A 27,865-nucleotide genomic window follows, 5' to 3' on the forward strand; every position below is an offset into this window, starting at 1 on the left:
TCATAATTGATAAAATTCCCGCTTCAATTCCAACGTTGACGGGAATCGATTCGCTAGTGTTTGTTTTTATTATTTACGGAACTTGCTTGCTCCAGCTTGTGTCGTTTTCTTCGTTGCTTGATTTGTCATAATTCTGCATTGATTTTGTGAAAAATGTCGATTGACCGTTGCAGTTATCCTCCATGGAATTTTTCATGGATTGTTCCGGGACAACTAGCTGCAATGGCATGGCCACAGACTGTGGAAAACTTGAATTATATCGTTGACCAAGGTATTAAGCATCTAGTTACCCTATCTCCTGAAAAGAAGCCGCCGATATATGAATGTCCCGAATTACAGTGGACAGAAATAAAAATAAGAGAATTCGAAGCACCGACGGTTCAGCAGATTGCGAAGTTCATAGATATATGTCAGAGGTGTTTGATAAAGGAGGAGGTGAGCTAATCAGTATTTGTGATTACGTTGCCGAAATGATTTTTTATTGACTCAAATACTAATGACTGAATTAGGTTGTGCATGTGAGCATGTCTTCATTCTTGTACTTCAACGTCCAGTTTTCCCTTAGTCCCTTCTTTCGAAATGGTTTTACGCATTTTGTTTCGTGTGAGTAATTGTATTTCATCGTGAACTATCCAGGCAAGTTTGCTATCTCCCACTAAAATGCATGCTATGAAAACATTTCAGTAATGACATGATAGCTTAATCCCACTCAAATATCCGAAGTCGAAAAACTCGTTTCCACCCTTCTCTGCCATCCCTTTATTAATTTCATGTCTTTTCCTATTTCCTGGGATATCCATGTAACCTACATGTAAGGTCTTTTGAAGTCTCTTCCGGGTTAAGTGGGTCATTTTTATAATTACAGAAGTTTATTCAAAAAGAAAGATCTCCGGAATACCATTCGGGATGTCGCGCCGAACAGCTCGCATTGATCTTGAAAATAATCAGATTTGGGAAGAGCTAGCTGCTGCTCATGCCTCTCAGAATTCTTTAGTGGAGGCATCAGTCGTGTTATTAGAGAGCATTTATTGCTGTTCCTGAGAAACCCGCAGTCATAAGTTTATATAATATTCATGATCCGGTACCCCTTCCAAAGAATCGAATGCTATTATCATGCGGGAACGGTAAATATAGGAATAGCCGTAGTATTAGCTGGAAGATAAAGGTAAACCAAGTTGGGTTGATTTCCTCATGTTAATGGTGTGTCACTGCCTGCAACAAAGAATGCCTGTGTGTGGTAGGAGCCGGTATTTTTAGAAACCTTCTGTACAGCCTGGGATTGGTGATTACTGCTCATGTGCATTGCCAGTGGTATAATCATGTGTACTGATAATGCCTCAGGACGATGACTGCTTTGTGCTCAGCAATTAAATTTAATAGGAAAATACAAAGTTTTGTTATTTCACTGTGAATATTTAAAATTTCCACCAAGGCAAACCTGAAGTCATCACTTTTTAAATATGTATTTAAATTTGTAAGCAGCCAGCATAAGTCTAAAAAATGAGATTACTCATTATTTTTGGGAGTATTATGCTCTTACCTGAATACCATGCCTTTTAAAAAGCAGCATTTAATCAATAATATATTCTGGGTTCAACTGTCATACTCAATTACATTACAGCGAATAATTTAATTATCTATCGAATATTTTATTTCGCTTAACTTATAAATATTCTACTAATAATTAATGTGTTTATATTTTAAATATAAAAAAATTGCAATAGGGCTTACCCATTAATTAAATAATAAAAAATTATTGCTTAAAACAAGGTATTGACCTTTTCACAAGAAAAAAATCATGATCTCCTGGATTGACCACATTGTGGAATTGACCCACAGGATGTTTGGGTGGCCTGTCAAATTTCAGGCTTATAAATTCACTGGATACCAGGGATCTAAAAGCAAAAAGCCCACCAGCCGAAACATCAATCTTCCTCCTCTCTACCATTGATCAACAAAAATCTCTCTAATCTCGAAGCCCTCAAGAACTGTAGGCATTGGAGATTGTTGACTGGAGGCATGCAAGGAAAAATGAAAAATAGTCATTTAAAAATTTTTCAGGTGTATGGATGCATAAGCCAGGATTTTCAAAAATTTCCTTCAAATAATTTTCAGTTGCTCAATTTGAGCAAAATTTCGGCTCTTATGGTCGTGGTCAGGAATTTAATCCATCAGTGAGTCAGTCAGCTATGTACAGGGCTTGAAGGAAAGGATATGATGTGGACATGCATTATTTGTTACCACAGTGTATATTTCTTGTCCCTTCAAAAAAGTCCGTACAGGAGTCCACTGTAGCTGCAATATTTGTGACTCACACCTTGAGTCTACATGCACTCTGATCATCCTCTATAAACACAACCCCCAAAGCAACTACATTTGTTGAACCTCCTTACAACCAAGTCGTCACTTTCTGTCTTGTTGAATTCATTACATAGAGGTTTTGTTGTACAAAAATAATATATTAAGTGATTTCACCATGTGAGTGATGAAACAATAACTTCAGTTAAAATTTTCCTGATCCAAAGCATTTATCCTGATCACCAACACAGATAATGATCATATAATAGGATTAGAAGATTTTCATTTGATAATGGAAGGTAGGATAAAGGTCATACATGTATGAAATAAGATAAAACAAAAAAAAACTTGTACTTTAAATTGAGTTTTAGGCTAATAATACTCCACAGAGAAAAATTGTCTTGACCATGAAATACCAGATTACCAGAGTTATTCACATTTAGTGTGAGTTTGCGTATGACTCGGAAAGGTGCAACACTGGATAGTGTCTCAGTGACCTGTTGTATTAGTCATGGTGTGTGAAAATGGATAACTCCTGGCACACTGCATGCTCACCATTATTAAGTATATGCTTACATTTTTGGTTAGTGAAAGATGTAAATTTATCCAATAAATTGTCACTTATGGCATATACTGAGGCTGATACTGAATGTACCAAAAATATATATCGCCAAAGGTCATAGTCATCATCACAATATAGCAATGCCTTAAGGATAACCAGTTATGATAAGAAATCTGAAAAATCAAAAATTCATTCAATTGCAAATTGAGGAAGCAATCTTCGTTATCTAATCCAGTTTATTGATTCCTCAGAAATAAGTTTATCTGATTTTGTATGACTTTTATCAAATTTGCTGATCATTTTCAATATTTTTCTCTCAAGAATCTAGGAAAAAAAACAAAACTCAAGCTTCGATATAAAGCCTTGTTATCTAAAACAATACCATGGATTTATTGCAGAACCACAAGCTAAGATCTTTCTTTACTTTCTCATTTATTATATCTCTCAGATTCAGACTGTTCTCATCCTCACTTAAGGTTTCCATAGTTATCAGGGCCGGATTTAGGATGTGGTGGCCCAGGACCCATTTTGGTGGGAGGCCGGGTGGTGCCACTGGTTGCGATCAGAACTACATCAACAATGCCAAATGATAAAGTGTTTTTTATCAGCAGCATTGACCATTTATTAACATCAATCTTGATAAAATTGATTGTTTGAGGCGTAACTTGGTGAAAGCGATTCATAATTAACATTAAAAAGAAGAACTTTGTGCTTTCACATTAATATTTATTCACAACCATGGTTTCAACGTTAGACGTCATCATCAGGTGAACTCTACAGAGGTCCATCACATTCTTTTATACCAGGCTAGGAGGGGGATTAATGTTAACATCAATCTTGATGACTACATGTTAACCAAAAAACCAACCCAGCTTCTCTTTTAATTCTCTTGTACATGCCAGGGCCACCCACCAAGGGACCCCTCTTGATCCAGCCCTGTTAGTACTTCTTCATAACAAAAACACGTGTGATAGAGCTGGCATAAACTCGTACCTCTAATGTATCCATTTGAATTCAGTGTGTTCATTTGATAATGCGTTGTATTTCACATTACTCGTTATAATGGAAATAAATCTCATTGGTGGTTTCCTATCATGCCACCTTGTCACCACACATCTGCTTCCCCAACTGACGCTACCTTCATTCCTTTCCATTCAGTCTCCTCACAGATGTTCACTGATCCACTCACTCCCAAATTGTTCGAACATATCTTTTTAATTGTCACAACCTTCCTCTGAACCACCTATGTTCACCCCGAACATTGTGATATCAACCAATTTCGCTGCTTAACAATTTAGAAAAATATCTGGAAAGGCTTTTCATGTTATGAAAATAACCATGACCTAGAGGTCTCCAACCTCCTTTCACCTTCCTTGAATGGTTTTGGGGAACAGAAATCTGCATCTTCAACTGCCTATTATTAAATAACTAAGACATCACATGTCTTTGATAAAAGAATTTAATTAGTTAACAATTTTTTTTGATTTCTCGACTGTTCACCTGTGTTGATCATCCAATTCTATCTGAGAAACTCATTGGGATGGGTAATTGTGACGAACTTAATAACTGGATCATACCTACTTGACAAATCACAACCAATGGTTGTTTCCGAAAATCGTGCTAATTTGGTTTCCCTGTTTAAGGCCACATCTAGAGGCATTCCTCAAGACTTTGTACTCAGACCTGTGCTGTTTCTTTCTTATAAAGATGGCCTTACTTGTTTTGAACTTGTGTATGGTGGTGCCTCCGTATTATTTTCAGACGATTCTTACATCATCTACTGTTAATAAGTTGAAAAAATGGTTAGTCAAACTATACTTACCTGGTACTAGAGCAATTGCCTTCATCTGAATACAGTGAAGTCTCATCTTCTACACAATGTTAATAAACTGAAGCAAACCAAATATGTACTTCCCCAGAAGTTAAAGTCATTGTTTTCATCCATTGCTGAATTTCTCAATGATGGCAACTTGAAATCTCATTTCAGCAGGACCCTGAAAAAAATGAAAGATATTTTGCCGAAAGGATAGGTAGGGGAATTAGTTTCCGCCCCCCCCATGATGTAAGACTTTAATAAATGCTAGGAATAAATTCATTATAGAGCATTTCCTTTTTATGTTTAAACAACTGGTGTCCTAACACCTCCTGCCTCACCTCTATTGAGGTGACGTGTGGGGTAGTACCAAGGATGTTGTAAATATTTGGGGGGGGCAACACTGGTTTCGAGCCTGGAGCGAAGTGTGGCCGGAATGAGATTGTAAATGAGGGGTGCTAGGGTAGGACAAGCCACGACCACTTTGACCGAAACATTGACAATCCCATAAGGGTCAATGCTTACTATTTGGTGAAAATTTTGGTCATAACTCGTTATTACATTAAAATAACCTATGGAATGTACAATGTAAACCTTTATTTCTTACTTCATTGGTAAGCTTTGCAAAGTTCTCAACATCTTTTACCAGGGAAAAATTATTATCTATCACCACGGTTACATTCTACAACCAGCTCAGCTGAAAATAAAATTTTACGAGAGTAAACTAGTCATTTAACAGCACTTATACTGGTATTTAATTTTATTTTAGCCAACAAAAATCTAACAATTACAGTACTAAAGTATACTTTCAAGGATATCCCCACCAGTAAAGTGGCGAACAGACACAGAGATAATACATTAATAGAAGTATCGCGAATGATGGGGAAAATCCGATGACAATCCCTGGTGAAATACTAATGATTATGGTAGCATTTTTCACTTCATGTAGTTCATTTTCAGAACATAACTTGGCCACCTCAAAATATCAGTCGGAGACTAAGTAGATGCACCCCAAAAAAGGAAACCAACACACTGTCTGAGATAGAATTCCTCATGTTATATAGCATGTACAGCATCTACTGAAACAGTTGATCTACATGTCCACGGTGCAACAGAAGCTAAGCACAGCTTATAAGCTATAGCTTACCATCATTAATAATTATGACTTCATCCCAAAGAGATATTTTTATAAAGAGAAATATTGAAATGAAAACCTGAAAATTTGGTACTTCGTGCCCAGGAGAACACTTTTCCATCGACTTCATCTATGTACTACACAAGGAGATAGTAAATATCTCAAGGCACTGTTTCCAAGTTTTTAGCTTGGTCCAAGTTCCACCATCTTGGTTCGACCATTTTTGGACTTCTTAGTCTTTGGCTGTATTCTGGCTGGCATCTACTTAGTCTTTGGCTGTATTCTGTGTCCAAAAGAGTCATTTACCTAATGCCTTTTGCTGAACAAAATGCCTCTTGTCATCCCCTATTTTGAAGATTTGAATAAATTACCAGTGCCATCTGTATACATTTTTCTTGTTCTTCTATTAGAAAAAATCTGTTTATAACAATGATGTTCACAAGTATTCTTAGAGGCAACATGATCAGCTGCATTAACTCATATACAGTGGAACCTCGTTAAAGCGAGTACGGGCTATAGCGACACCCCCGCTATTACGAGAGATAGCCGATGCACCGTCAATTGACCCTATAATAAGCATGTTAAAAAATTCGTTTTTACGAGACCCTTTCGGTGTTGGCTCTCGCCATAGCAAGGGTTTCACCGCCGGAAGACTTTCATCAAGACTCCTTAACCTCTGTAATCGCTAGCGATCTGTTAGAAATGAAGTTAATGGAGTGCTCAGTCTCAAATTTATGTGGTAAACTGTCGTTCGATAAATATAATGATTGACGAAACAATGCTTTGCATGATTTTTATTCAGTGCGGCGCTTATAAATTGTTTGAATAGTTAGTCGTTATTTGAGTAAGGAAATTTAGCGATGCAAAAAAACATCGCCTTTCGTCTGGATGTATGCTTACGTTTATCGGATAGATGTTTATCTGTCGCCACACCACTCCTGTTCCTGTATATCTGTTCGCAACAGGTATATTGGCTATTATTTGCTCCACCTTCGGTAAAGCGACAATTCACTATAGCGAGTGTTTATTAGTGCACCGTGGGGTGTCGTTATATCGAGGTTGCACTGTACATGTATGTATAAGGAGTGCAGGTGCCGGTTGTTTCATCAGCCTTTAGCTTTATAACTGACTTCTAGTGGGTCATAAAATGCATAAAAATTACAACTCCATTTAATTGTAATATGCTTTGGTAATTGAAACTGTGGTGAATTCAGAAAAAAACAAGAGGGGTGACGCAAATGCTATATTGAGCTACCTTTAATTTTATCATAATAAAAAATAATCAAGTCACATGCAAAATTTAAGAATGTTTTAGTTAAACTGATTGTATACATATACAAGACAATACCATCTCATGATATGAAAAAGCTACAATTGTGGTTCTGCAATGCCGAAGGCCCCTCAAGGAGGGGGGGCACATATTCAGCAGGAATCTGAAAAAATATCTCTCCAGGAAGATAAGAGTGGACTCGAGGAAACCCTACTCAGGAGGCCCCAGTCCATCCTGTAGAAGCTGATAATAATTCATACAAGTAGCATCAGATTTTTACTGTATATTACCAGAGGAACATTCTAATTAGCATCATATTTAACACATTAAATTAAGTAAGATTAATATGCTTTTCTATGTTTGCATTGTCAGGATTTTTAAAATCAAGTATTAAAGCTAATTAGTACTTACTAACATTGTTGATTGTAAATTTGCATTAATTAAAATTTATTTTATTTAAGTATCCTATGTCATTACATTTATTTGTTGTGTAATGAATAAGTTTTTGTTATCCATAACAGGTACCCACCCACATATTTCTTTTTTGAACACCATAATGATGAGGATAACTTATCTCTTATTATCTTCTGCTTCTGCATAGGCACAACACTAGTGGCCATATATACGCACATGTGCCGTGCACTGTAAATGACAAAGAGATTCTCTGACATGATTTTGTAGCAGTAAGTTGCTTCTGGTAGAGCAAAAAGCTGAGGGGTGAGTCAGAAACTTAATTTTAAATAACAGCAAATTATCTTTCTCTTTGGCAAGGCTGCAGGTTACTACTTAATGGTGCTGATGATTCTGACTGCAGGGTTAAGCAGGGTTCCCACTCAACCGTGAAAACCTTAAAACCGTGAATTAGCCGTGAATTTCGTCTACCGTGAAAAAACATGGAAAAAGCCGTGAATTTCGTCCTTAAACCTTAAAAATCTCTCAATCTTGATAATAATACCTTCCCAGAAATTTTCAACTTCCTTCGTAGCCAGCGCACGTCTATTCATTGTGGCGAGCATCGTCGCATGGGTCAGAAAAGCGTGGGAACGAATGTTGCCTGAAGAAAAAAAACATCTTTCCCCAGGGCAGGCCTTTTCTCTCCCCCCCTCCTGAAATATGACACCACTTCTCATCAGCTTGTTTACTTTCCTCGACTGGCTTGGTTTCCCCTCCCTCGGTCACTCCTAAGTCCCCCTTCCATCCAATTAGGCTTCCCACTGGCTGCAGCGACCGCTTTCGAAACTAAATCTAGATGGCATTTGTGTCGAAAAATTTGAACGTATATTCAACACCCTCAATCCTCTGATTGGAAGACCGCTAACCTTGACAACCTGCTATTCGCTGTGGACATTAGTGATGGGCAAAGTCGATCATTTTGGTGATTCAATCATTTTGACTCGAGTCACATAAATGATTCAATCAATTGATTCAATCATTATGAACGAAAAGACTCAAATGAATCAAGATCGAAAAGACTCAAAAGAGTCATGATTGAAAAGACTCAAAGGAATCATGATCGAAAAGACTCAAAAGGAATCAAGATCGACAAGACTCAATCAATGGATGTAATAAATCACTTTGAATAATCGAATAAATACTGCCTCATCTGCGAAGATCATTGGTAACGCTGATTGCTATCCATATTATCATTTCATATACTATTTTGATTGTGATTTACTAGATCAGTAAATTACATTGCAAAAATGAAGGAAGTAGTGTCATGAAAATATTTGGGAAGGCAAAACTGCCACAGTTTCTTAACACTAATAGAAGAATTTCTAACTATATATCTCAAAATATAACACTAAGTACACCACACCCATGAATCTGATCTGCAGGATAATTTTATTAACGGCACAGTAAAATGTTAACAGCTTTAACTTCTACTTCTTAACGTTCTCCTACAATTTAAGAGTCATCTTAATATTTTCCTTTTACGTGTATTGGTGTTATTAATACTTATAACTGTTGGAAAACATATAAGAAAAAGATTACACAAGTATTCAGTTCTTTATAACATAGTATTTAATTTTCTCACAACTATTTCTGCCCTGTCGAAAAGAGATCAAGCACCGATCGTTCCAAATTTTGAAATAAACCGGAAACCGGGATGATTGATATGATACCGGAATTCGGAGTGATTGATGATTGATGATCGACTTGTTTAACGAAATGAATCATGAGTCATTTGATTCACCTAGTGATTCAATCTTTTTGATCGAATCGTTCATGATCGACCCATCACTAGTGGACATAACGCTCCCTGAGTTTGAACCGGGCGACAGCGAGTTTTCGGCGCGACGTAACTAATTCTCGCGCGTTGCGGCCTGAAAACGAGAGAAGATTTCCGCTTATGGCAACAGAGCATTACACGATTTTCGCATGCGTCGACCTGGGACTTGCCAGTTTTACGTCGCAACCGGAAAGTTTGTGTGGAAATATTTGACGAGTAATAAAGTAAAGTGAAAGTGAAAATAACATGTTTCAGCAGGTATTTTTTATGTCTTTATATATTTCAAACCAAGTGAATTATAATTTACCTAATTGCACCTATCTAAGACAAGGTATTTTTTCCTCCTAACTCCTGCAGAAAAGAGGGTTCGTCTTACAATCGAATGCAAAATTCTCGACGTCAATCGGGTTGCATAATTTTCGTCAGGAAAAATTATGAATACTAGAGTTTGTCACCTAATATATATAGCTATACAACGAAAAATCAACGTCAAAAATACCTGAACTGTAATTTAGCTTATTTAATTTTGTGTTTAAGTGAAAAACTATTGCCATTTTAGGCAGCAGGTAAAGCGTGCGTGCCAATCAATCGCCGGGTGCACTTCTGCCGTGTCCGCGAGATCGCCTGCTTTACCCTGGGTTCGGCTCCATTCAAGTTAGAGCTTGATCAACTTACAAAATGTTTGTGTGATTGATTACAATTTACCTAAATTTTAACCAGAGGCGGATCCAGGATTTCTTTCTGGGGAGTGGGGGAGCACAAGCAAAGCCGTATCCAGGATTTTGTTCCTGGGGGGGGGGGGCACAAGGATACCTCATGATACAAAACGAGCGCAATGATAATATGACCGTATTCAGAATAATGCATATTTTTTAAGTGTCTGGGGGGAATGTGCCCCCGTGCCCGCCGAGGATTGTAACGTTAAAGCCTCAATGCCGTCGCGATATAAACTGCTACAAAAGTCGTTCCATTTTTTCCAGAGCAAAAGTATGAAGGGAACATGAATTGCCTCTGATTAGAGAAGTCGATTCAGTTTTGGTTTCAGAGTATTACGATAGCAGAGGAAAGAAGTCATTACACTGCCGCTTTCAAAAGAAAAGTTATACGGTGGAACCTCGATCTATCGTTCCCGCATTGATCGTTCGCCGTTTCTGGTCCCAAATAAAGTTCCTTATAGACAATGTAATTTTTTCCCGCATATATCGTTCCCCGAAGTATCGTTTCTCGCATTGATCGTTTGATAATTGCGGTTCCGACGCATAATTTTCCCGCATCCATCGTTTGACGAAAATGAGACGAAATAAATACAATGTGTCATTTATGGCTAATAACGACAAGCACATAGTTGTAATCTTCCCAAGGGATGGAACTACCATTGGGAGAAGCTCAGTGCCGTGGGAAAGTAACACAACACTACCTGAATTATATTTAAAACTCGCACGCTCCGCGCGCTCGTTAAGGGGCTCCGCCCCTTAAAAACCCCGGTTCCGGCTTCGCCGTCTATTTGTGTTCGCTCGAAGACTTTTTAAGTTCGAATAATCTCACCTCAGCTAGTCTTCGCCGGCCAGGGGGTAGGGAGGCGCCCCACCCATTCCTCGGAACGGCTTCGCCGTTCCTCGCTGAAGGGCGGCTTCGCCGCCCAGGGGTTCAGTGTGCCCCCCCGGGGCTTCCCCGCTTAATACTCGGAACGGCTTCGCCGTTCCTAGTCTAAGGTCGCCATAGCCGCCCAGAGGGATAAGGCATTTCGGAGCTGTTTCACCGTTTTTCGTTTGAGGGGAGTCCACAGCTTCTGCGCCGCTTGAACATCGGGGCGGCTTCGCCGCCCGAGGGTTACTGAAGCTCCTCCTCGCCTACGCCAGTTACTCCGCGGAACGGCTACGCCGTTCCACGTTCTGGGGCGGCTTCGTCGCCTTGGGATTGAGGATTTTTTTTGGTGATGTTCCAGGAGGTGATCGGGGGTTTTCTGGTATTTTTCCCGTATGGTTTACGGTGGCTCGCCCTCACAAAATATTCCGGATCTAGAGCTCAGAGGGGACGGGAAGTGCGGCGTAATGTTTGAGATAAGTTCCCAAATGGGAGACTTAATGGCACATTTTACATTTGGGGGGTAATTCAGGGGGATTCCGGGGGTTTATGTGTGTATTGCAGGTGGTCACCATCCGTTCAAATAATTTCCGTGGGGATGAAACGTTGGGGGCGGTGGTATACTCACGAAAAGTACACAAAAAGTAGAGTAATATGCAAAATTTTATTTTTAGGGGGGTGCATGTGGGTTTACCGGGGGTTTATAGGTTTGTCCTACCAGGGGTCATCAGTCGTCGACATCAATACCGTAGTGATGAGTGGCAAGGCTTGGGATAGTGGCGGAATCGTGACGAAAAATACCCGAAAAGGCTACTTATATGCAAATTTTAATTTTTAGAGGGTTTCGGGGGGTTTAAATATGACGATACCATATGGTCACATTCATTTGCTGTCATATCTAACAGAAGTGTGCCCTATGAACTCTATATTTCAGGAGTAATACAAAAAAAAGGAAACCAGTCCCCGAAAAAAGTGAGTAGTGCCCGCCATTTTTATTTTTTCGCGTTTAAATCCATGAAATCATTTACTAGATGTTTATGTTTTCTGAAAGACAATTCATAGTTGTATGTAAATACAAAGTTTGAAAGAAATCAGTCGGGTAAAAATTGACAAAACCTTGTGTTAATCTTTTGGAAATCGTAATTTTCGGTGATTTTCGGAATACTTTAATTTTTTTCTGAGTAACCAAGCACGATGAAAGAAAATTGTTACCTACATTTCGTAGACGAAGTGATGAGCATATATAATAATCATTTTCGTTATCCAACACCTTAAATTAAGTCGAGGGGAGTGGAAAGTTTGATTTTTTTTTCGAAAAATCAATTTTTGGATGCCATATTAGCTGTAACTTTCTCAAATGGAAACTAATAAATTTACTTAATTACGTGCCTACGTTCATCAGCTTTCAAAAAATGCATTAACAACTTGGGTGGCACGCACGGTTCGCGCGCAGTAAAATAAAAACCGAAATACGGTCACCGGAAAAAGCCCGATTTCGGCCATTTTGTCGTCCTAGCGACGACACGTGGCGGAAACTTCCGGTTTTCGGATTTTTCCTCCGGATCATTTCGGGTTCCCCGTACGCGTGCCAAATTTCAGCTCTCCAGCACTTCTAGAAGTGGTCGGGAATTTGTATCCATGAGTCAGTCACCACAAGGGCTGTATATAGATGGGATATATTCATTAGACAGGAACAATTCAAGTAATAGACTATTTTTGGCCTTCGTCATCTATCTCACAACCAGTCACTGCGCCGGCGAATGCGGTTGTTTTAGGCACAACATGCACATTGCTTTCGTGAATACATGTACTGGAAATGGTGTTTGATGGATATGAATTTTTATATCAGACTGAAATCCATAATAGCAGTGTAAATGCTGAGTGGAGAGCAAACTTTTTTTTAGTGAGGTGGCGTTTTCCTTCAGAATTTTGAAAGAGATATGGGTCGAATCAACAATATGACCTTTGTGTCTTGATAAAGTACTACTATTCCTGTTATTATCTAAAATATTGTTTGAAACCTTTGATGAATATCTTAATTACTCGCCAAAATCCTGCGTTTCCTGGGACATAGGCAACCTAGCAAAAAAATAAAGAATTGATCGTTTTTCCGCATTCATTTTATTATCGTTTCGTTATTAGGAAAAAAAAATTCCCCTAGTGGAGCTCCAAAAAAGGAGGGTAGTCTTAGAATCGTGTTCGTCTTAGAATTGAGCTAATACGGTGTATGAAATTGTTTTTCGATTTATTATGTTCTATAAACAATTTTCATAAAATATTTTCCGTTAAATAAGAAAGAATCAATTTATTATATTCTATAAACAATTTAAATAAAATATTTTCCGTTAAATAAGAAAGATTGGGGTGGGGGAAATTCGGCCACTGTGCAGTAATAACAACGTGCGCAAAAAACAATCTCTCGGCGAGGAATTAAAAAAGGTCCTCGGGTGTCCGGACGGAAGAAGGTCCGAAGGGTATTCGGCGTCCAGGCAAGAGCGCGGTTGGGCTGGTCCTTTTGTCGGCCCTGAATTTTGCAAACGATAGATCACGTCATAACAGATATCACTTTTCATTGCGGCGTTAACGTTCACGGCGTTTGTCGCGTACGTTAATTTTCTGTTCATATACGGCCAGTGATTTTCTTATTGTTGGCTTATTAACGGACCGTGAAAACCTGAAAAAAACCGTGAAAAATCTGAAAAATAACCGTGAAAACCTGGAAAAAGCCGTGAATTTCATTATTCAAGTAGAGTGGGAACCCTGGTTAAGCCTTTCACTGCTGTTCAATCTCCGAAAACCTTTGCCTCACATGTGGCGAAAAGGTTAAAATGCATTTCGTTGGGCCATGGAGCAAGTGCTTACAGGATGGGCGTGGTACGCCCTCCTTAGGATCGCAAATCCGGGACCCTTTCCTTGACGAGCTCACCTTAGCTGGCCCTTCTTCTCTTGGACCCTCCGAGCCTCCCTCCCAAAAGTGACTGCAATTTGAAAATCAATCCAATCATCAAAAAATGAATGTTTGCACTGCACTCCTGCCAATCAAGAACATCTTTGAACCGTGTTTCTGCGATGAGAAATAACGATTTTGTTAACTTTTCTAAAAATGTGGCTGCGGGTCACCGCAAATTGGCCATTTTAGCAAAGTTAACAAAATCGTTATTTCTCATCGCAGAAACACGGTTCAAAGACGTACTAGATTGCCTGATTGGCAGTGCGATGCAAACAATCATGTTTTGATGATCGCATTGATTGATATATTATCAAAATGCAGTCAGAGCGGTCACGTTTGGGAGGGAGGCCCCCCACTTGGAGGGTGAAGAGAGGGGCCAGCGAGGGTGAGCTCGTCGAGGAAAGGGTCCCGGATTAGAGACCCTTCAAAGTGCTTCGGCGAAAGTGCATGGCAGGGAGGAAGAAAAAGTATGTTCACAGCAGCCTGCCATGCGAACGTACCAGGTATGTTCACAGCAGTGAAAGGGTGAAGCCTTTTGATCTTGGATTCCAAGTTAGAAATTTAGACAGCTTTTTAATGCATTGCAAACTTACCTTTACTAACCCCACATCACCTCTTTTCTTGGAAGTTCACACTCTGCGGACAGTGTAGCCTCTGAACTTAGTTGCAGGACTTCAGCAAAGGACATTGACCCGACAGCACACTAGCTATGGACATCTAACAAGCCTCTCACTCAATCTGCCACAACTGTAAGAACTATAACTGGCAGAATCTGCTATGTGGATCCCTGCCACACATACCCATTCTATGTACATCAGTCATCCAAACTTACATAAAGCAGGTTGGCATATGGATTGATGGGTTTTGGGGGCCTTAGCAATGATGCTCGTGCATAATACACTGAAGTTTGCTACGAGAATTTGTTCTTGAAACTATGGTAAAAAATAATGCCCACTACCTACAAGTGGCTACTCATCCTCCTATTTCCTCTTCTCTAAGGCTACCAGTCACTTATCTACACGACTCCCCCATTCTCCTTTGATACACTCAAAGAAACCTCCTCAGCTGGCAATAAGAAGAGGAGCCAATAACACCTCTATTTCTCTGCTTGTTGTACTTCCTCTCCTCCAACTTGACCATTTACATGTTTTCCTGGATTCCCCAATCTACCCTCATCATATTGAGAAGAGTGTTTGGGAAATCGTCTGACACACAGACATCCAATTAACTAGGGATACTAGATTCTATTCATTTTATCATTGGTCAAGAGCTGGTGTGGCAAAGTAAGTGGAGGTGAGGGGAGGGATAGTTATTCGATATATGACTTTCTCTTTGCCAATCAGCAGACAGTAGGCATGGCCTAGGGCTTCAGAAATTCAGACTTCTGTCATACTAATATTGTGAATATGCTCATAAAACAGTGTTGCCAAACCTCATGCATTCTCCTTGTATGTCTTTGAGTATGCCTTTCACCAAATGGTGCCGCATTCATCTTGGTAGTTGTCTTGGTGCCGGGTCCAAAATACCTGTGGCCACCCATGACTCACACGTTTTCAGGGACAAACTAGGGTGGCTATGTACATTTGGCAATGTTAAGTTTGCTCTTGCTCTCTCTCTCTCTCGTTACTACCCCTCCACCATCAGCAAAGCCCTCCAAAAGTGCCTGCGCTCTCACGAAAGCTCAGCTCACCTGCAAACATAATATGAGCCCTTTAACCTCATCCCACAAACCTGATCCATCAAGAAAGCCACTATTGCTTCATAACTCTCACCACTAATGACTTACCTAAACCTCCTTCCCTTCGTTTGATGCACCTCTACTTGTATTGATGTTAATTGGGGTCAACCAATTTGTATGATGGGTTGTTTCTGATTATTGTGTGCTTCCTCTGAATTATAGCTATCCGAGGGTTGCCCACTACTTTCATGTTGCTTTATCATTGTTTTTGTGTTGAATTTCCCTCACTCGCTGTTATCAATGATTGGAAATAGTTTTGCCTTTGACAGGGCATGACAATAATAAACCCCGGTGGAAAAAGTTATGTCACAAATCACTAATTTAGCGCCCTAGAGGTGCCTTATGAGAGCTGTCAAGTGAGACTCTGTGAATGCGAACATCTATTGAGAGATTCTAGGTTCTCCCACTGCATTCATTGTTTGTTTCTCACCAGTAAATAATGAATGATATCGGAGAATCTATAATCTCACTATAGTCTTTGTCTAATGAGGTTCCTAGACATACTCGAAGTGTAAAACTGGAATGATAGGTTTGCTTCGTCAAGATCGTTAAGTAAGGTACCAGCGACAGTCAGTCCCATTATTACATTTTAAGTATGAGGGGGGTATTACATGTGTCATTTTAAATCATGGAAATAATTCCATAGTTCGCATTCAAATTTATTTAATTTCTCCTGTATTTGAAAGAGAGAATTGTGACCTTTGGTGAACACTTGTCCATCCAATGTAACAAAATTTACTCAAGAAATTATCTTGTAGAATCAAACAATCCCAGCCTTTCCTTCACTTGAAGCTCTATATTTTCAATGTTTTCCTGATTTTTGAACATTTCGGCAACAATTTAAGAAAGACATTTCATGACTGACAAGAAAAAAGCTTTGAAATAAATATCAGACCAAAAAGCCCAAGTATTTTGAGCATTAATTGGAGAAGGTTGTGGGTCAATTTTTGATCCATCAATCTACCAGAAAGTTTTCAGACTGTCCAAGACAAAGAGGCAGGTTAAAATAATAATAAATTATAATTGATGGGAAATATATCATTGCAATAAAATTAAATACGAACCATGAATTCACAATCAACTTATCCTTAATTTTATTGCATCATTTTTTCCAAATCATAACTCCCATTTTAATGTTTCTATGGCATAGTTCAGTGTCACCCTGAAAGTTTAAGTTACGTCTTAAAGGCTATCTACTTTTGTCATTTTCCCAAAGTCACATTATTTTTATGCTAATTGATTCCTTTTTCAGACCTTAAAACTTCAATATCAGTAAACTCCTGGGATTTTCCTCCCTTACAGACCCTTACATATTTCTTCATTTAAATAATTTCATGCAATTATTCTTTAGTTTCACCAAACAATTTCTTATATTTCTTGAAATATTCCCAAGGCATGAGTTATTGATGTGCCATTTTGTTTACATGTACATGATGTATTTGAATGACCTGTGTCACTTTCATTTTAGCCAGTCGGAGTGCATTGCCGAATGGGTCGTGGTCGAACTGGAGTGATGGCTGCTTGCTACTTGGCAAGCTTTTGTGATCAGTCACCAGAGAGAGCAATGATAAATGTGCGGCTTATGCGCCCTGGTTCGGTTGAAACTTATGAGCAGGAGAAAGCTGTACTTGCCTTTTATGATGTCTTAAGAAAGGCCTAGTGGGTCTGATATTTTGTAGTAAGTGGAATGTATTTTATGATACTTGAATGTCAGTTACTACATTAAGACGTATGTAGCATTAATATTCTTGATGCTTAGGTGTAGTTATGACTTATCTCACCTATGTCTTCAACAGTTTCTGCTGTTTTTTCATTTTAGGATGCTGATGTGTATTAATTTTTCTATGATGTACTTTGACCCATTACTGATTGGTTTATGGATTGATATTGTTAAAATGATAACTTTTTGTTGAGCTTCTTTTTTACTTTTAAATACCATTGTAATTTTTTCAATAAAGACATGGCAAATTTGGGAATATCTTTTTTCTCAGATTATTAAAATAAAACCATCCACAAACCTTTAAGATATGCTCCACAGTTATGCTCCAATTTCCTGCCGTCATAATTCTGACCTTCAAATTCCTCATGACAGTACCTATATATATTTTAAATCTTTTCAGCTAGCAGCATCTAGATGCTTTAAATCTCTACTGCTAAATATAAAAACAACACAATCACTTCAGTCATTTAAAGGAAGGCTTTACTCCTACTTGAAGTCCAGGGCTTAGGTTAGTTTATCATCCTTATTTTGTGATATTATCACAACTTACTATAAATGTATGTGTTTGTAAATTATTTAAAAATTGCAGAATTTTAAGATATATAGTTCAAAATGGTGAGTTTTACGGCTTTCTGAGCGATACTTAATAAATCCATACACTGCTCTATAAGTAATATCAATACAATCAAGTCAAATGGATTAAACTTGAACAATTCTCTGAGCTCTGGGGGGGGTGGGGGTTTACCTCAAAACCTCCCCCTCACTGTGCCTACCTACACTTGGAAATACCTACACTCACACTTCTAGAACCAGGTGGACTCAATACTAGCAGCTATGGTTTTCTCTTTCAGTTATGCCCTCATAGTTAATCGAAAGACCTAGCCAATGGATGATTCCAATCACATACTGGCTAGCTTTTTGCTTGGGTGCCTCCAGCTAGTGTGTTTCAGCATTTATAGAATTCTTATGTGATTACTTCAATTTATATTCTGAGCTCACCACCTTCTAATATTTATTTTCTTTTCTACAATAAACGTACAGAAGCAGTTGCTAACATCGATCTTAGAGGTCGCACTCATTAATATCCATACTGTGAATAGGCATGCATATTTCTTAGTTTGCTTGAAGAGGCGAAAGGCTTCACCGACCCATTTGAACCAGAGACCCTCCCATCAACAGCCAATCACATTCCATCTCATTAATTAACTCATGGCCATATTTATTTTTTTTAACCACTGACTTAGGAACGTTCCCCTTTGTGCCCTAAGTAGTTTGGCTTCCCTAACACTCCCACACCATCTACCCCTCCATTCTTTCCCTTCACCCCTTGGTGGATGATTAATTTGGATTCACCTGATTAGGGAAAGCAAGATATGAGGGCGTTGTAAAAAAATTATTGACGATCATGGATTCATTTCTCCTAAAATACACAATCAAAACCACCTTTTTTCGAGATAACCAAAGAAGCATCATAACCGATAATTTCATGACCTTTTCATGTGTAACCGCGGTTAAAACCGGTCATGATATTCACCGTCAATGATTACTTATCCTCTTAAGATCTGATAGCTGCCACTTTTGTCCCGTGAATCAGAGCTTCCTCGATAACATGGGTTCCTTATTTTATAAACGTACAGATACACCACTTGAAATTAGACCGAGGACGACATGCGTAAATTCGCTTCGACAAATTCTAGTCATCCGCAGATTCAATTGGAGGGAGAGTCGAATCATACTGCATTATATTGATAGGTGAACTGGAAGGATATTCACGTTTAAATTTTGACTACAGGTTCAAATTAAATCACGAGGAAAAACTATAAAGGGTGTACTTGATTTGCTTCATTTTCTCATTTCTTTCTCGAAAGGGAAACTCGGGTAAGTTATTACATCAAGGCAGGGCTATCACAAGGATTTTTGGCAGCTGGAGTACAATATTATTTAATGCATCCGTAAGAGAATTCAAGAGGTAGCCAAAAGTACTTACAAAATTTTAAATTCAGGACGAAAAAAACTTATTTTTTTGCCAAAAACTATTTCCGAGAGAATTCTAATATCCGTGGCCAGAAAATAAAGATTATTCAATTGAAGATCATCCCACGTAATGTTTTCCACAAATTTCGCACGTCGTCGCTTTCATTTGTCAATTAAGTTTTGGAGGGCAGCGCTAGAGTGCACGATTTAGTATGTGCTGCTGTAAACGTTCATGTCATTTTCACACAAAAATACTGTTTAGTATTAAAATGTTTGAATGGACTATGTAATTGTGGAGGTGAGAGAGTCATCAAGATGAATTTGTTTAAGTGCTACAGTTGAATAGAAAATTGAGTGACCTGAGGTATCCTGGTTCGGAGCAAAAGGATGCCCCTTCTTCAAAGTCTGTGAGTAGAAGGCGTATCTAGTGATTTTCATTTTCTGAAAGAAAATGTATTTTACGCGATTTTACCTTAGACACTTCAAACAAACGAAAAACCATATATTCATTTAATAAATGGAAATAACAGTAACAATTCCACTCTCTAAAACACCTCACTTTTTATATATGTTTGGGCGCGAATGTGTACCAATTTTGCGTTTATATGACGATTAGCAGTAACTAATTCTATGTATTTCCAATGCTTCATATATTTATTCTCCAGAAATGATTAATTGCACACTATAATGTCGTTTTGCATGCGTAATGGAAGAATGGTGTGCTGGGTATAGGTGTGGTATCAACAGCTGTAAGCCAATTTGTTGGCAGTACAGTTCCTCCCCAGCTTCCATGAGGATATTAAAAATTCAGTAACTCTATTGGAATGCCTTATAGGGTTATTGGTGAAATAGACGCAGTCAATATGAACGAATAATATGCACGCATAAACAGTTGAGACAACTACAGCTATTGCCGGTAGGGATTGACCTTTTTTGGGGACTCCAATGAATTCTATTGCATTTATTAAAGACACAAGAGGTTGGAATGCATTTCTCTGATCAGCCGACATATCAGGACTAGAAAAGCATTGTACTATGGAGTATGCTGCCATTATGTTCTGGAATCATCTTTTCCAAAACATTCTAGCGGTTACAAACAAGCTGTAAGCACGTTTTCCAATCTTATATCTTTACTTTAGACTTATTACTAAACTCGGAAAGTTCGTAGGATCTACAAAACTATATACATCAACTATAATTTCACAGGTATATTTCTTAATTATTCTATGAAATTAATGGTATTTCCATTGTTTGTTTTTATTATTAGCCGGTGACTACCCGTTATTTTCAATTTTGATTTATTCCGTGTTTTAGCCCTGACGAAGTAGAAATTAATTAATTTTGGAATAAAGTTCCTTGTTATATTTTTATGGAGATCACTTCTTTAGTACTCCATGCAAACCTACCTTAATCGGTAGAATACTTTAATAATAATATATGAGAGCAACATTAGCTTATTGTGGAGATTTGTGTGATGAGCTTGTGCCAGGCAACATTATGTCAACTCTCACAATCAGTCAACAGTCAGTCTCTCATCGTTAATCCTGGACACCGCATCCGAGGCCAAGCAATAACGCAATAAGTTATTTTGTCCTCTATCCTGCATGAGCATTATTCACGAGTCGCCCTAGGTTTATGGTGAAGTCTGAAACGCTTCATTATCTCTACCCAACGTCACAGGCATATCATCTTGAGCTAGACATCGACTAAGTTTCCGTAAATTAATGTTGAAAATTTCAGTATTGTAGCGGAAAGCCCAGGATCATCTTTCTTTGAAAAATTTGCTCAATGAATTTATTCTTTGTATGGTACATTCATAGGAGAATCGGTCGGAATTAAAATCTTAATGTACTGGGGAGGGTAGAATTAAATATTATGGGCGCATTTTGTAGATGAATATGAAGGAATATAAAAGTAAATAATGGAAGGAATTTTTTACTAGAAATAGATGGACATCCATATTAAATGTGAGAAATAAATTAATAAATAAGTGAATAAGTATCAGTGTTTCTATTTTGAAAACAAAAATATTGGGAGAGTGTTGAATTGCATTTATGCTAAAATTAATTAGGGTCACAAGATTCTAATGATTCTAAGATTAAATGGAGAGAATAGTGCTATAAATCCGACCACATTGAAAAATTGAACATTACGGTGAAATTAAATGATGGAAGTGTAAATAGTGAAAAAGTCAATATTTACACACATTCTAACCACCGAAAATACTTCAATTAAGGTTCTTTTACAAATTTATTAAATATCAAACACTTTTAATGTAACTAAAAGACCCCTTGTAAAATCTGTATTTTAAAATTGTGTCAGAACACGGGGAAGTTTTATATTTTCCCCTTCATAGCGTGCATGTTAAATTTAATGGTTCCCAATCGGTTGAGGGAGGATATCCAGGTTCCTAAAAGCTTATCAGGGCATTGGCCTTGTGCTAACATGGACATATGAGTAACACATATGAGAGACAGCATTATAACAAACCCTTGAAACCAACTTATTTAAGCGATTTTTAAGTGTGAATAACTTTTTCGGGATGTGCGAATTTCTGTCATGTTTTTATCCGGGTTAAAAGTTTGGGAATTGGCAAGAAACCATTTCTTAATTAAATAATTATATTTTCGAAAGTCAGGACGCATATTGCATCACCTTCACTCGCAATGTTTGGCTATTAAGTCTTTATACAGAAGCAACAAAGATTGTTATTCAGGAAATTGGAATAGATAATGAACATATATTCGATAAGCGTAGTTAGAGTTAAGTGATTGTTTTCGGTGTGCGAGAGTTGTAAGGCCTCGGAGTCTGGAAAAAAATGTTTGCCTCCCCCTTCGAAATTTACCGAATATTTTCGTTTCCCATCTAATTCCCCTGCTGAAAACAAATCACCACCTACCTCTTGCGATGTATTTCGCGAATTGCGGGAGAATTTATGCGGAGATGTTTTTACTATCATCTCACGATAATCCACGTTCCTTTGAGAGCATATATTATCGGTTGCAAGTCCGTGTGATACGCGTTTTGACGGTTCAAATGTTATATGCATAGGAATGGATGGAACGGAAACTGCTGAATTAATTCTGAGATTTAGTTTTTCTGCACGAGAACTGTTCGTAGGCAGTCGATTAGTAATTTCGTGGAACTTTCAGCTTCTTGTCCAAATACTGAACCACTTGCACACGTGCGTTTTCAAGTAGTCCATAGGAGAACGAACGCGTGCTCGTTGACTGGGAATCACTTACATAAACCGGAATCAGGGAAGCAGAGTCACTGTGAGCATATACATACTTGTGCAACGGTCTTGGAGGATGGACTGTAGGCGGGTGGATGATCCTCTTCCGCAGACAAGAACGGACCTGTCCCTCGCCGTTCGCTAGCGCAACTGGTCTCCTCTCCTTGCTTTCTCCTCGTCTTGGCCTCCGCCCCCACCGAAGGCTTACCGCCTTGCGTCTTCTGCGAACGGAAATGAGTGTTGCATTCCATCCAAAGGGGCTAGGGGTTTTTGAGGTGTTTCCTTGAGTCGGCCGTTGGCGGTGGAGCCGCGAGCAGGGAGTGCGAGTCCGGTATGGAATCCTCATCCAGTGGTGGGAGATTTTTCTCCAAGAATCCGTCTTACTCTTTGATGGAATGGGCTCGCACCGAAATCATCTTCAATCCGTAAGTTTGAAGAATATCGAAGATTTTTAATACTTTAATGTTGTTTGAGACAGTCATCTAGTGATATATATGCGGCCGTGAATGTGTGAACTATATTACCTTCGTTATATTCGAATATATACCTCTATAGCTATAATATGTTTCTATAATAACATTCGCTTTGAGTCATAATTATTCAAGTAATTATCTGCCTCTGTCTGTTGCCGATCAAAAAAGAGGCAGTTTGATATGTGGTGCATAATTCTTAAGTTTCTTAAAAGTCTAAGTCTGGAGTGTTTGCTAATAAGCTAGTTAAATTTTTAAAATTTCGTAGAGTTTCCATTTTTTCACAGTAGTTAGGTACATAGTTGTGCAATTTATTTTTGTATTCATCATCCTTATGGGTTTTAGATTGATGGTATGAATAAACAGTTTTAAGGTGCCTCCATTGGCGTAGTTGTTTGCAATGACATATTATCAGTGGTTACTCAGTAGAATCTATTAACCTTTTTATTTATTTGCTTCTATTTTTAGTAACTTACTGTTAGATTTATTCATGCATGCCTAAATACCACGCTTAAGTAGTGCAGGTAATTTTTACCTAAGTGGTGAGTGAAGCGAATGGGTAAGTTAAATTTACGAAAAGTAAATTCAATTACAGAACCACCAGAAATATTAACAGACATTTTTAGTAGACGGATTGCATGTACAGAAAATTGCCGTCATTCAGGTGATTACATTTGTTCGTATTTTTGTCCGTTTGTGGAAAAGAAATTCATAGTATCTTTGTAGTTTTTACGAAACTTGATGGGTGTAAATTGGTACATATTTCAATCTTATAAGATGTAAATGGCTACGCAGGGAAGTGATTAATAAGCAGTGGAAATGTGCGAGGCGCGGAGGTGAAAATTTCCCTTTGTATCATTGGTAAATTTGATCCCATAATCTAAACATGCGTGAAATACTCCAAAATGCTGTCTAATTGCTGGAGGCATGTTTTTTTTCTTTTAAACGCCCTAAAGTCTTGGCTCGTCCTTTCCGAGATTTCTCATAGAAAATTGAACCTAAAGCGACCGTGAAATTTAAGTTGAGCTTCGAATCCGTCTTTGAAACTCACAACCTTAATCACTAGGAACCTCGAGATAACCTGTGCATCACGAATTCATTTTTGATTACCAGTGGGGGAAAATTTCATCTGGGGAAATTTCATTCGCTGGGGAAATACCAGAGTTGCTTCTATTCTCCTTCATTCCCGCTTACCTATTATCTCTCTCTTCTCCACGAACTAAGACATCCCGTTTTCTTTAGAGTGATCCTCCAATCACTATCATTAAAATGATGGGTATAGAATTATTCAAGGTTTAAATATAATCTACAGCAAAAACTTACAAGCAGCAGTTGAAATCGTATGTGCAATATGTATTGAATGAAGGATGCTGTGGTAAATTCCACCTCTAAGAAACCTTATTTTACAGTTCCTTTAAAAGGAAAAGCATCATTTTTCTATTTTATGGGGCCTTCAGAATGGAATTAGCACTTAGAAATCAAGTTCTTCAAGTGGAATTTGCTTCTGTATTTTTCATTAATCATGAAATGGTTCTTTCTCGTCTCATTCGAAAAAGCTATGTTATTGTGAACACAGTTTAATTATCATACCTCCCTCTTCGTATCTTCTCGTTCTTTCGTCTATGCTCAATTATTCTCCATTCCAATATCTCATGCGTTATCGGCTGATTAGTAATGTAAATATGTATTCTTATTTTTGAGTGTCAACGGGGCTACGCCGTGCAACGCTACGGGGTCATTATTCTTGTTTGAAGTTCTTGTTTTTTAATGTTCTCATAGTGCTACATGAATCCATAAGTTGTACGATTCTTCTTCCTGCCATGCCGTAGGAGTGATCGCTTAGAATTTCCTGTTAAGTATTTTCGGGAAGTAAGAGATATTCGTAAAGCCACCATCTCTTTATTTATTTCGTTGTTGTTTTTTCCATGGACGAGAGCACGCAGTATGCGTTGCCAAATGGTGTGAGGTTAATGAGAAAGTGATATGCCTCTTCATCATCACTGGTCAAAAATCTTAAGATTGATTTGCCGTAGGTCTCCTGTAAATTCTGCTACCAGCAAATCTTTTCACACATACACATTTCTTCTCTGCCAAATCCTTCTTTACCTCTTCCATATATTTTGCCCGTGGCCTTCCCTCTCCGATCTTGCCATCTACTTGTCCCTAGACGACTGTCTTAATCATGTCATCATGTCTCAAGATATGTCGTATAAGGTTGTTGCGTCTTCTTGTCAAGGCTTTCATGAGGCTTCTCTTCCCTCCTACTCTTCATAGGACTTCCTGATTAATAACTCGGTCCATAGGTTTTCAAAAATATCCGCAGCGCGACTATGAGTGCGGAGTGAAAGTACATCCTCAAAAATTGCATTATGTATATAGTATGTGCTCTGGTGAGGAATAACATTGAAAAGTTATTAATTCGATAGATTTTTCATATCGAATATAAATGTCAGTTCAGTCAACCCAAATGATCGTTCATTTGGGTCGTCAACCGTGAAATTCGGATCGCTCCTCCATCGGCGATGCTAGTGACTACTTTGGTAAACCTATTGAAATGCGCGGTGGGTGACGATGAATTTAGTGGGTGACTGTAGAATCCTCTATTCATGCATATGTCTTCGTATGATGACAGATGTAGATACTTAGTTTAAGCACGGAAACTGTAAACAAATATAAATTATTCCTTCATCAAGACATCCACATGCATTCCATGCTGGATTGGATATCACTTGTCACGCATGTTAGCGAATTTATTTTCATAACCGTTAGGTGCATATATAATCGCGTGTTAGTGAAAATCTCCCCCTTGTTGCTTGTGATACTGTTTCATATATATTTCAGATCAATAACTTCAGTTCCATAGCTGTTTAAAATTGATGAAATCAATGTCAGACCTGATTTTCGCTTGTAACTGATATAGAGAGTTGTTTCAGGGTTAGTCTGAATTGGAATTACAGCATATTAGTAAATCAAACGTAATTGGCAATTTTCCAAAAAAAATCTTAAATTTTATTTCACGATCGGTTTCAATACGTTAGTAAGTTTTGTTTTCGCATGAACTTTGTTCATTGTAGACCATAGAGAATATCTTTGTCTTTAGAATGACGCTCCGTTTACCTATGGCTATCGAAACTAGTCGATAGCACCATAAAGGTTGTGGAACTGTACTGTGTTTTTTTGTACTATGTACCTCGAACTCTTCGTTCCATCCAGTCACGCCAAAATCAGTTGATTCCATTCGTATATTTTTTTCAATTCGTTCTTAAGCGTAATATTTTTATGACCTTGTGGTGTACCTCATGCATACTGCGTTGATCACCCCCTGCCAAACACCCTCGAGGTGGCTCGCAGGGTATTAAATAGATGTAGGTATCGCTCTTCACTATTCGGAGCGTCCCAGCGCTCTAGGGCGAGTGCGAACTCGTCTCGCCATACCCTCCCCCCCTAGACTCGCGTTCATTCCAACCGAACTTCCGATCCTAATACGAGAAATGGGCGTGCCACGTCTCCATTCCCTCGCCGACCCCAATCGGGGTAAGCGAATGAACCATACCTTATAGTCCACCTCTCACGCTCCTCCTATCTTGTCATGGCCCCCCTTTCTCTGGCAATCCTTAAAAGTGCTCTCCCAACTGCCACGGATGCCCAGCGTCTCAATTCTTCCTTGTTCGCTTGGAATGGCTCAGCCTGTCTTCCTTCCGTCTCAGATTCCATCCCTCATTCAGGTCCAAACTCGATTTTTAGGCACCCCTGTGCACCTCTTCCATCCGTGAGGGACCGTATGGGTGCTGGATTCTCAAGTGCGGTGTCTCATTAGAGTGAATTTTCAGTTTTTTTGTGGCATGTGCGGGTGAAAAGAAAATCGAGGAAATTTTCTCGGGATCGTAAATTATTTCCTTCGATAATTTCGTATTTACATCTATTGCAGTATTGAAACGTTGGTCGGAATGTGATTTTCACATCCTTTTTTTTCTGTGTTGGAGTACTTTGACGTAAAAGCAGAAAGTGTAGCATTTAGCCTTTCAATCACTCCTCCGCAGTGTAGGTAATTCGTTTGAAATTTGCTTTGTGCCTGAATATTAAAATTAATCGAAATTGTTCTCAAATTTGCTCCATATTATGTCGTTATTTTATGAGGAATCACTAAATGATGTGTTTAAGACCATTTGCGTTCTGAACAATCTTATACATCAGCATAATGCTTCTGATGGGTAATTTTCACATTTAAAGTACAGAATATTGGTGTTTCTTTATAAATACTATGCATTGTTGTATCTTTATTGAGGTTAAACGTTGTTTACTCGTAGGAAACTCAATTGGAGTCATTGCCTTATTCATTTAACTTCGTGCTAGTGCTTCGTGTTTAACAGTATTCAATTATAAAGGTTTTAGATATACTTTAAGTGTTCAATTTTCAATTCCCTATTTGGAAGTAATAGTTTTATTTCATAAGCTATAAATATAGTTTGAAGGGGCGGGCGCTATTTTATGCTGCAGTGGAGTTCTTCGGTGTACACGAGGGCCTACCAAAATTCGGCAACCTGTAGGCCCAGGCAGCTATGGATTTATGGTAATTAACCTGCTGGACTAGCGAGCCTGAAGTGCAACTATTTGCCGCTGCAGAGCCCCTTTCTGAGTTTCAGGATCTCCAAATGGAAGGCTCTCTTTCATGTCACCTATAGGTGATGTAAGGACTCGATTTTGTAGGCTAAAGTTTTATTTAATATTTTTAATAGGTCTTATTTTGGCCTATTTGCTTTGGTTTGTGCAATCGAGGTTTTTTTCAACTGTGTGCTGTGGCTTAAGGGAACGGCAATAGATATAAATAAGAAGTAAAGTGAAAGGCCAATTACCAAGCCCTGTTGCGCGCGTGAAGCAGCATTTTT

At 38.4% G+C, this 27,865-nt stretch overlaps 2 protein-coding genes across 4 annotated transcripts in view; both read left to right on the forward strand.

Annotated features, from left to right (window-relative positions):
• Window positions 1–65: 65 nt before the first annotated feature.
• LOC124167816 (dual specificity protein phosphatase 23-like) lies at window positions 66–17,570 on the forward strand. The gene is made up of 2 exons (XM_046545852.1): window positions 66–435; window positions 17,049–17,570. The coding sequence occupies exons 1-2, from the start codon at window positions 154–156 to the stop codon at window positions 17,238–17,240; spliced, it is 474 nt and encodes a 157-aa protein (XP_046401808.1). The 5' UTR covers window positions 66–153; the 3' UTR covers window positions 17,241–17,570.
• Window positions 17,571–19,450: 1,880 nt separating this feature from the next.
• Window positions 19,451–27,865, forward strand: part of LOC124167817 (protein pellino) — a 255,333-nt gene continuing 246,918 nt past the window's right edge. For 2 of the 3 annotated variants that reach the window (XM_046545854.1, XM_046545856.1), the window contains exon 1: window positions 19,451–19,681. In XM_046545854.1, coding sequence (XP_046401810.1) covers window positions 19,662–19,681 — 20 coding nt within the window. In that variant the 5' untranslated portion in view covers window positions 19,451–19,661. Of the gene's footprint in view, window positions 19,682–22,827; window positions 22,935–27,865 lie in introns of those variants that run through there. The other variant, XM_046545853.1, reaches the window with a different exon arrangement.

Source organism: Ischnura elegans, chromosome 11, assembly GCF_921293095.1.
Source record: "Ischnura elegans chromosome 11, ioIscEleg1.1, whole genome shotgun sequence".
NCBI classification, from domain to species: domain Eukaryota; kingdom Metazoa; phylum Arthropoda; class Insecta; order Odonata; family Coenagrionidae; genus Ischnura; species Ischnura elegans.

Excerpts from the sequence above, each read along its gene's own strand:
- LOC124167816 (XM_046545852.1), top strand. The coding sequence starts at position 154 with ATGTCGATTGACCGTTGCAGTTATCCTCCATGGAATTTTTCATGGATT. Across the intron at positions 436-17,048 it reads GGTGTTTGATAAAGGAGGAG|CCAGTCGGAGTGCATTGCCG; the intron begins GTGAGCTAATCA and ends CTTTCATTTTAG.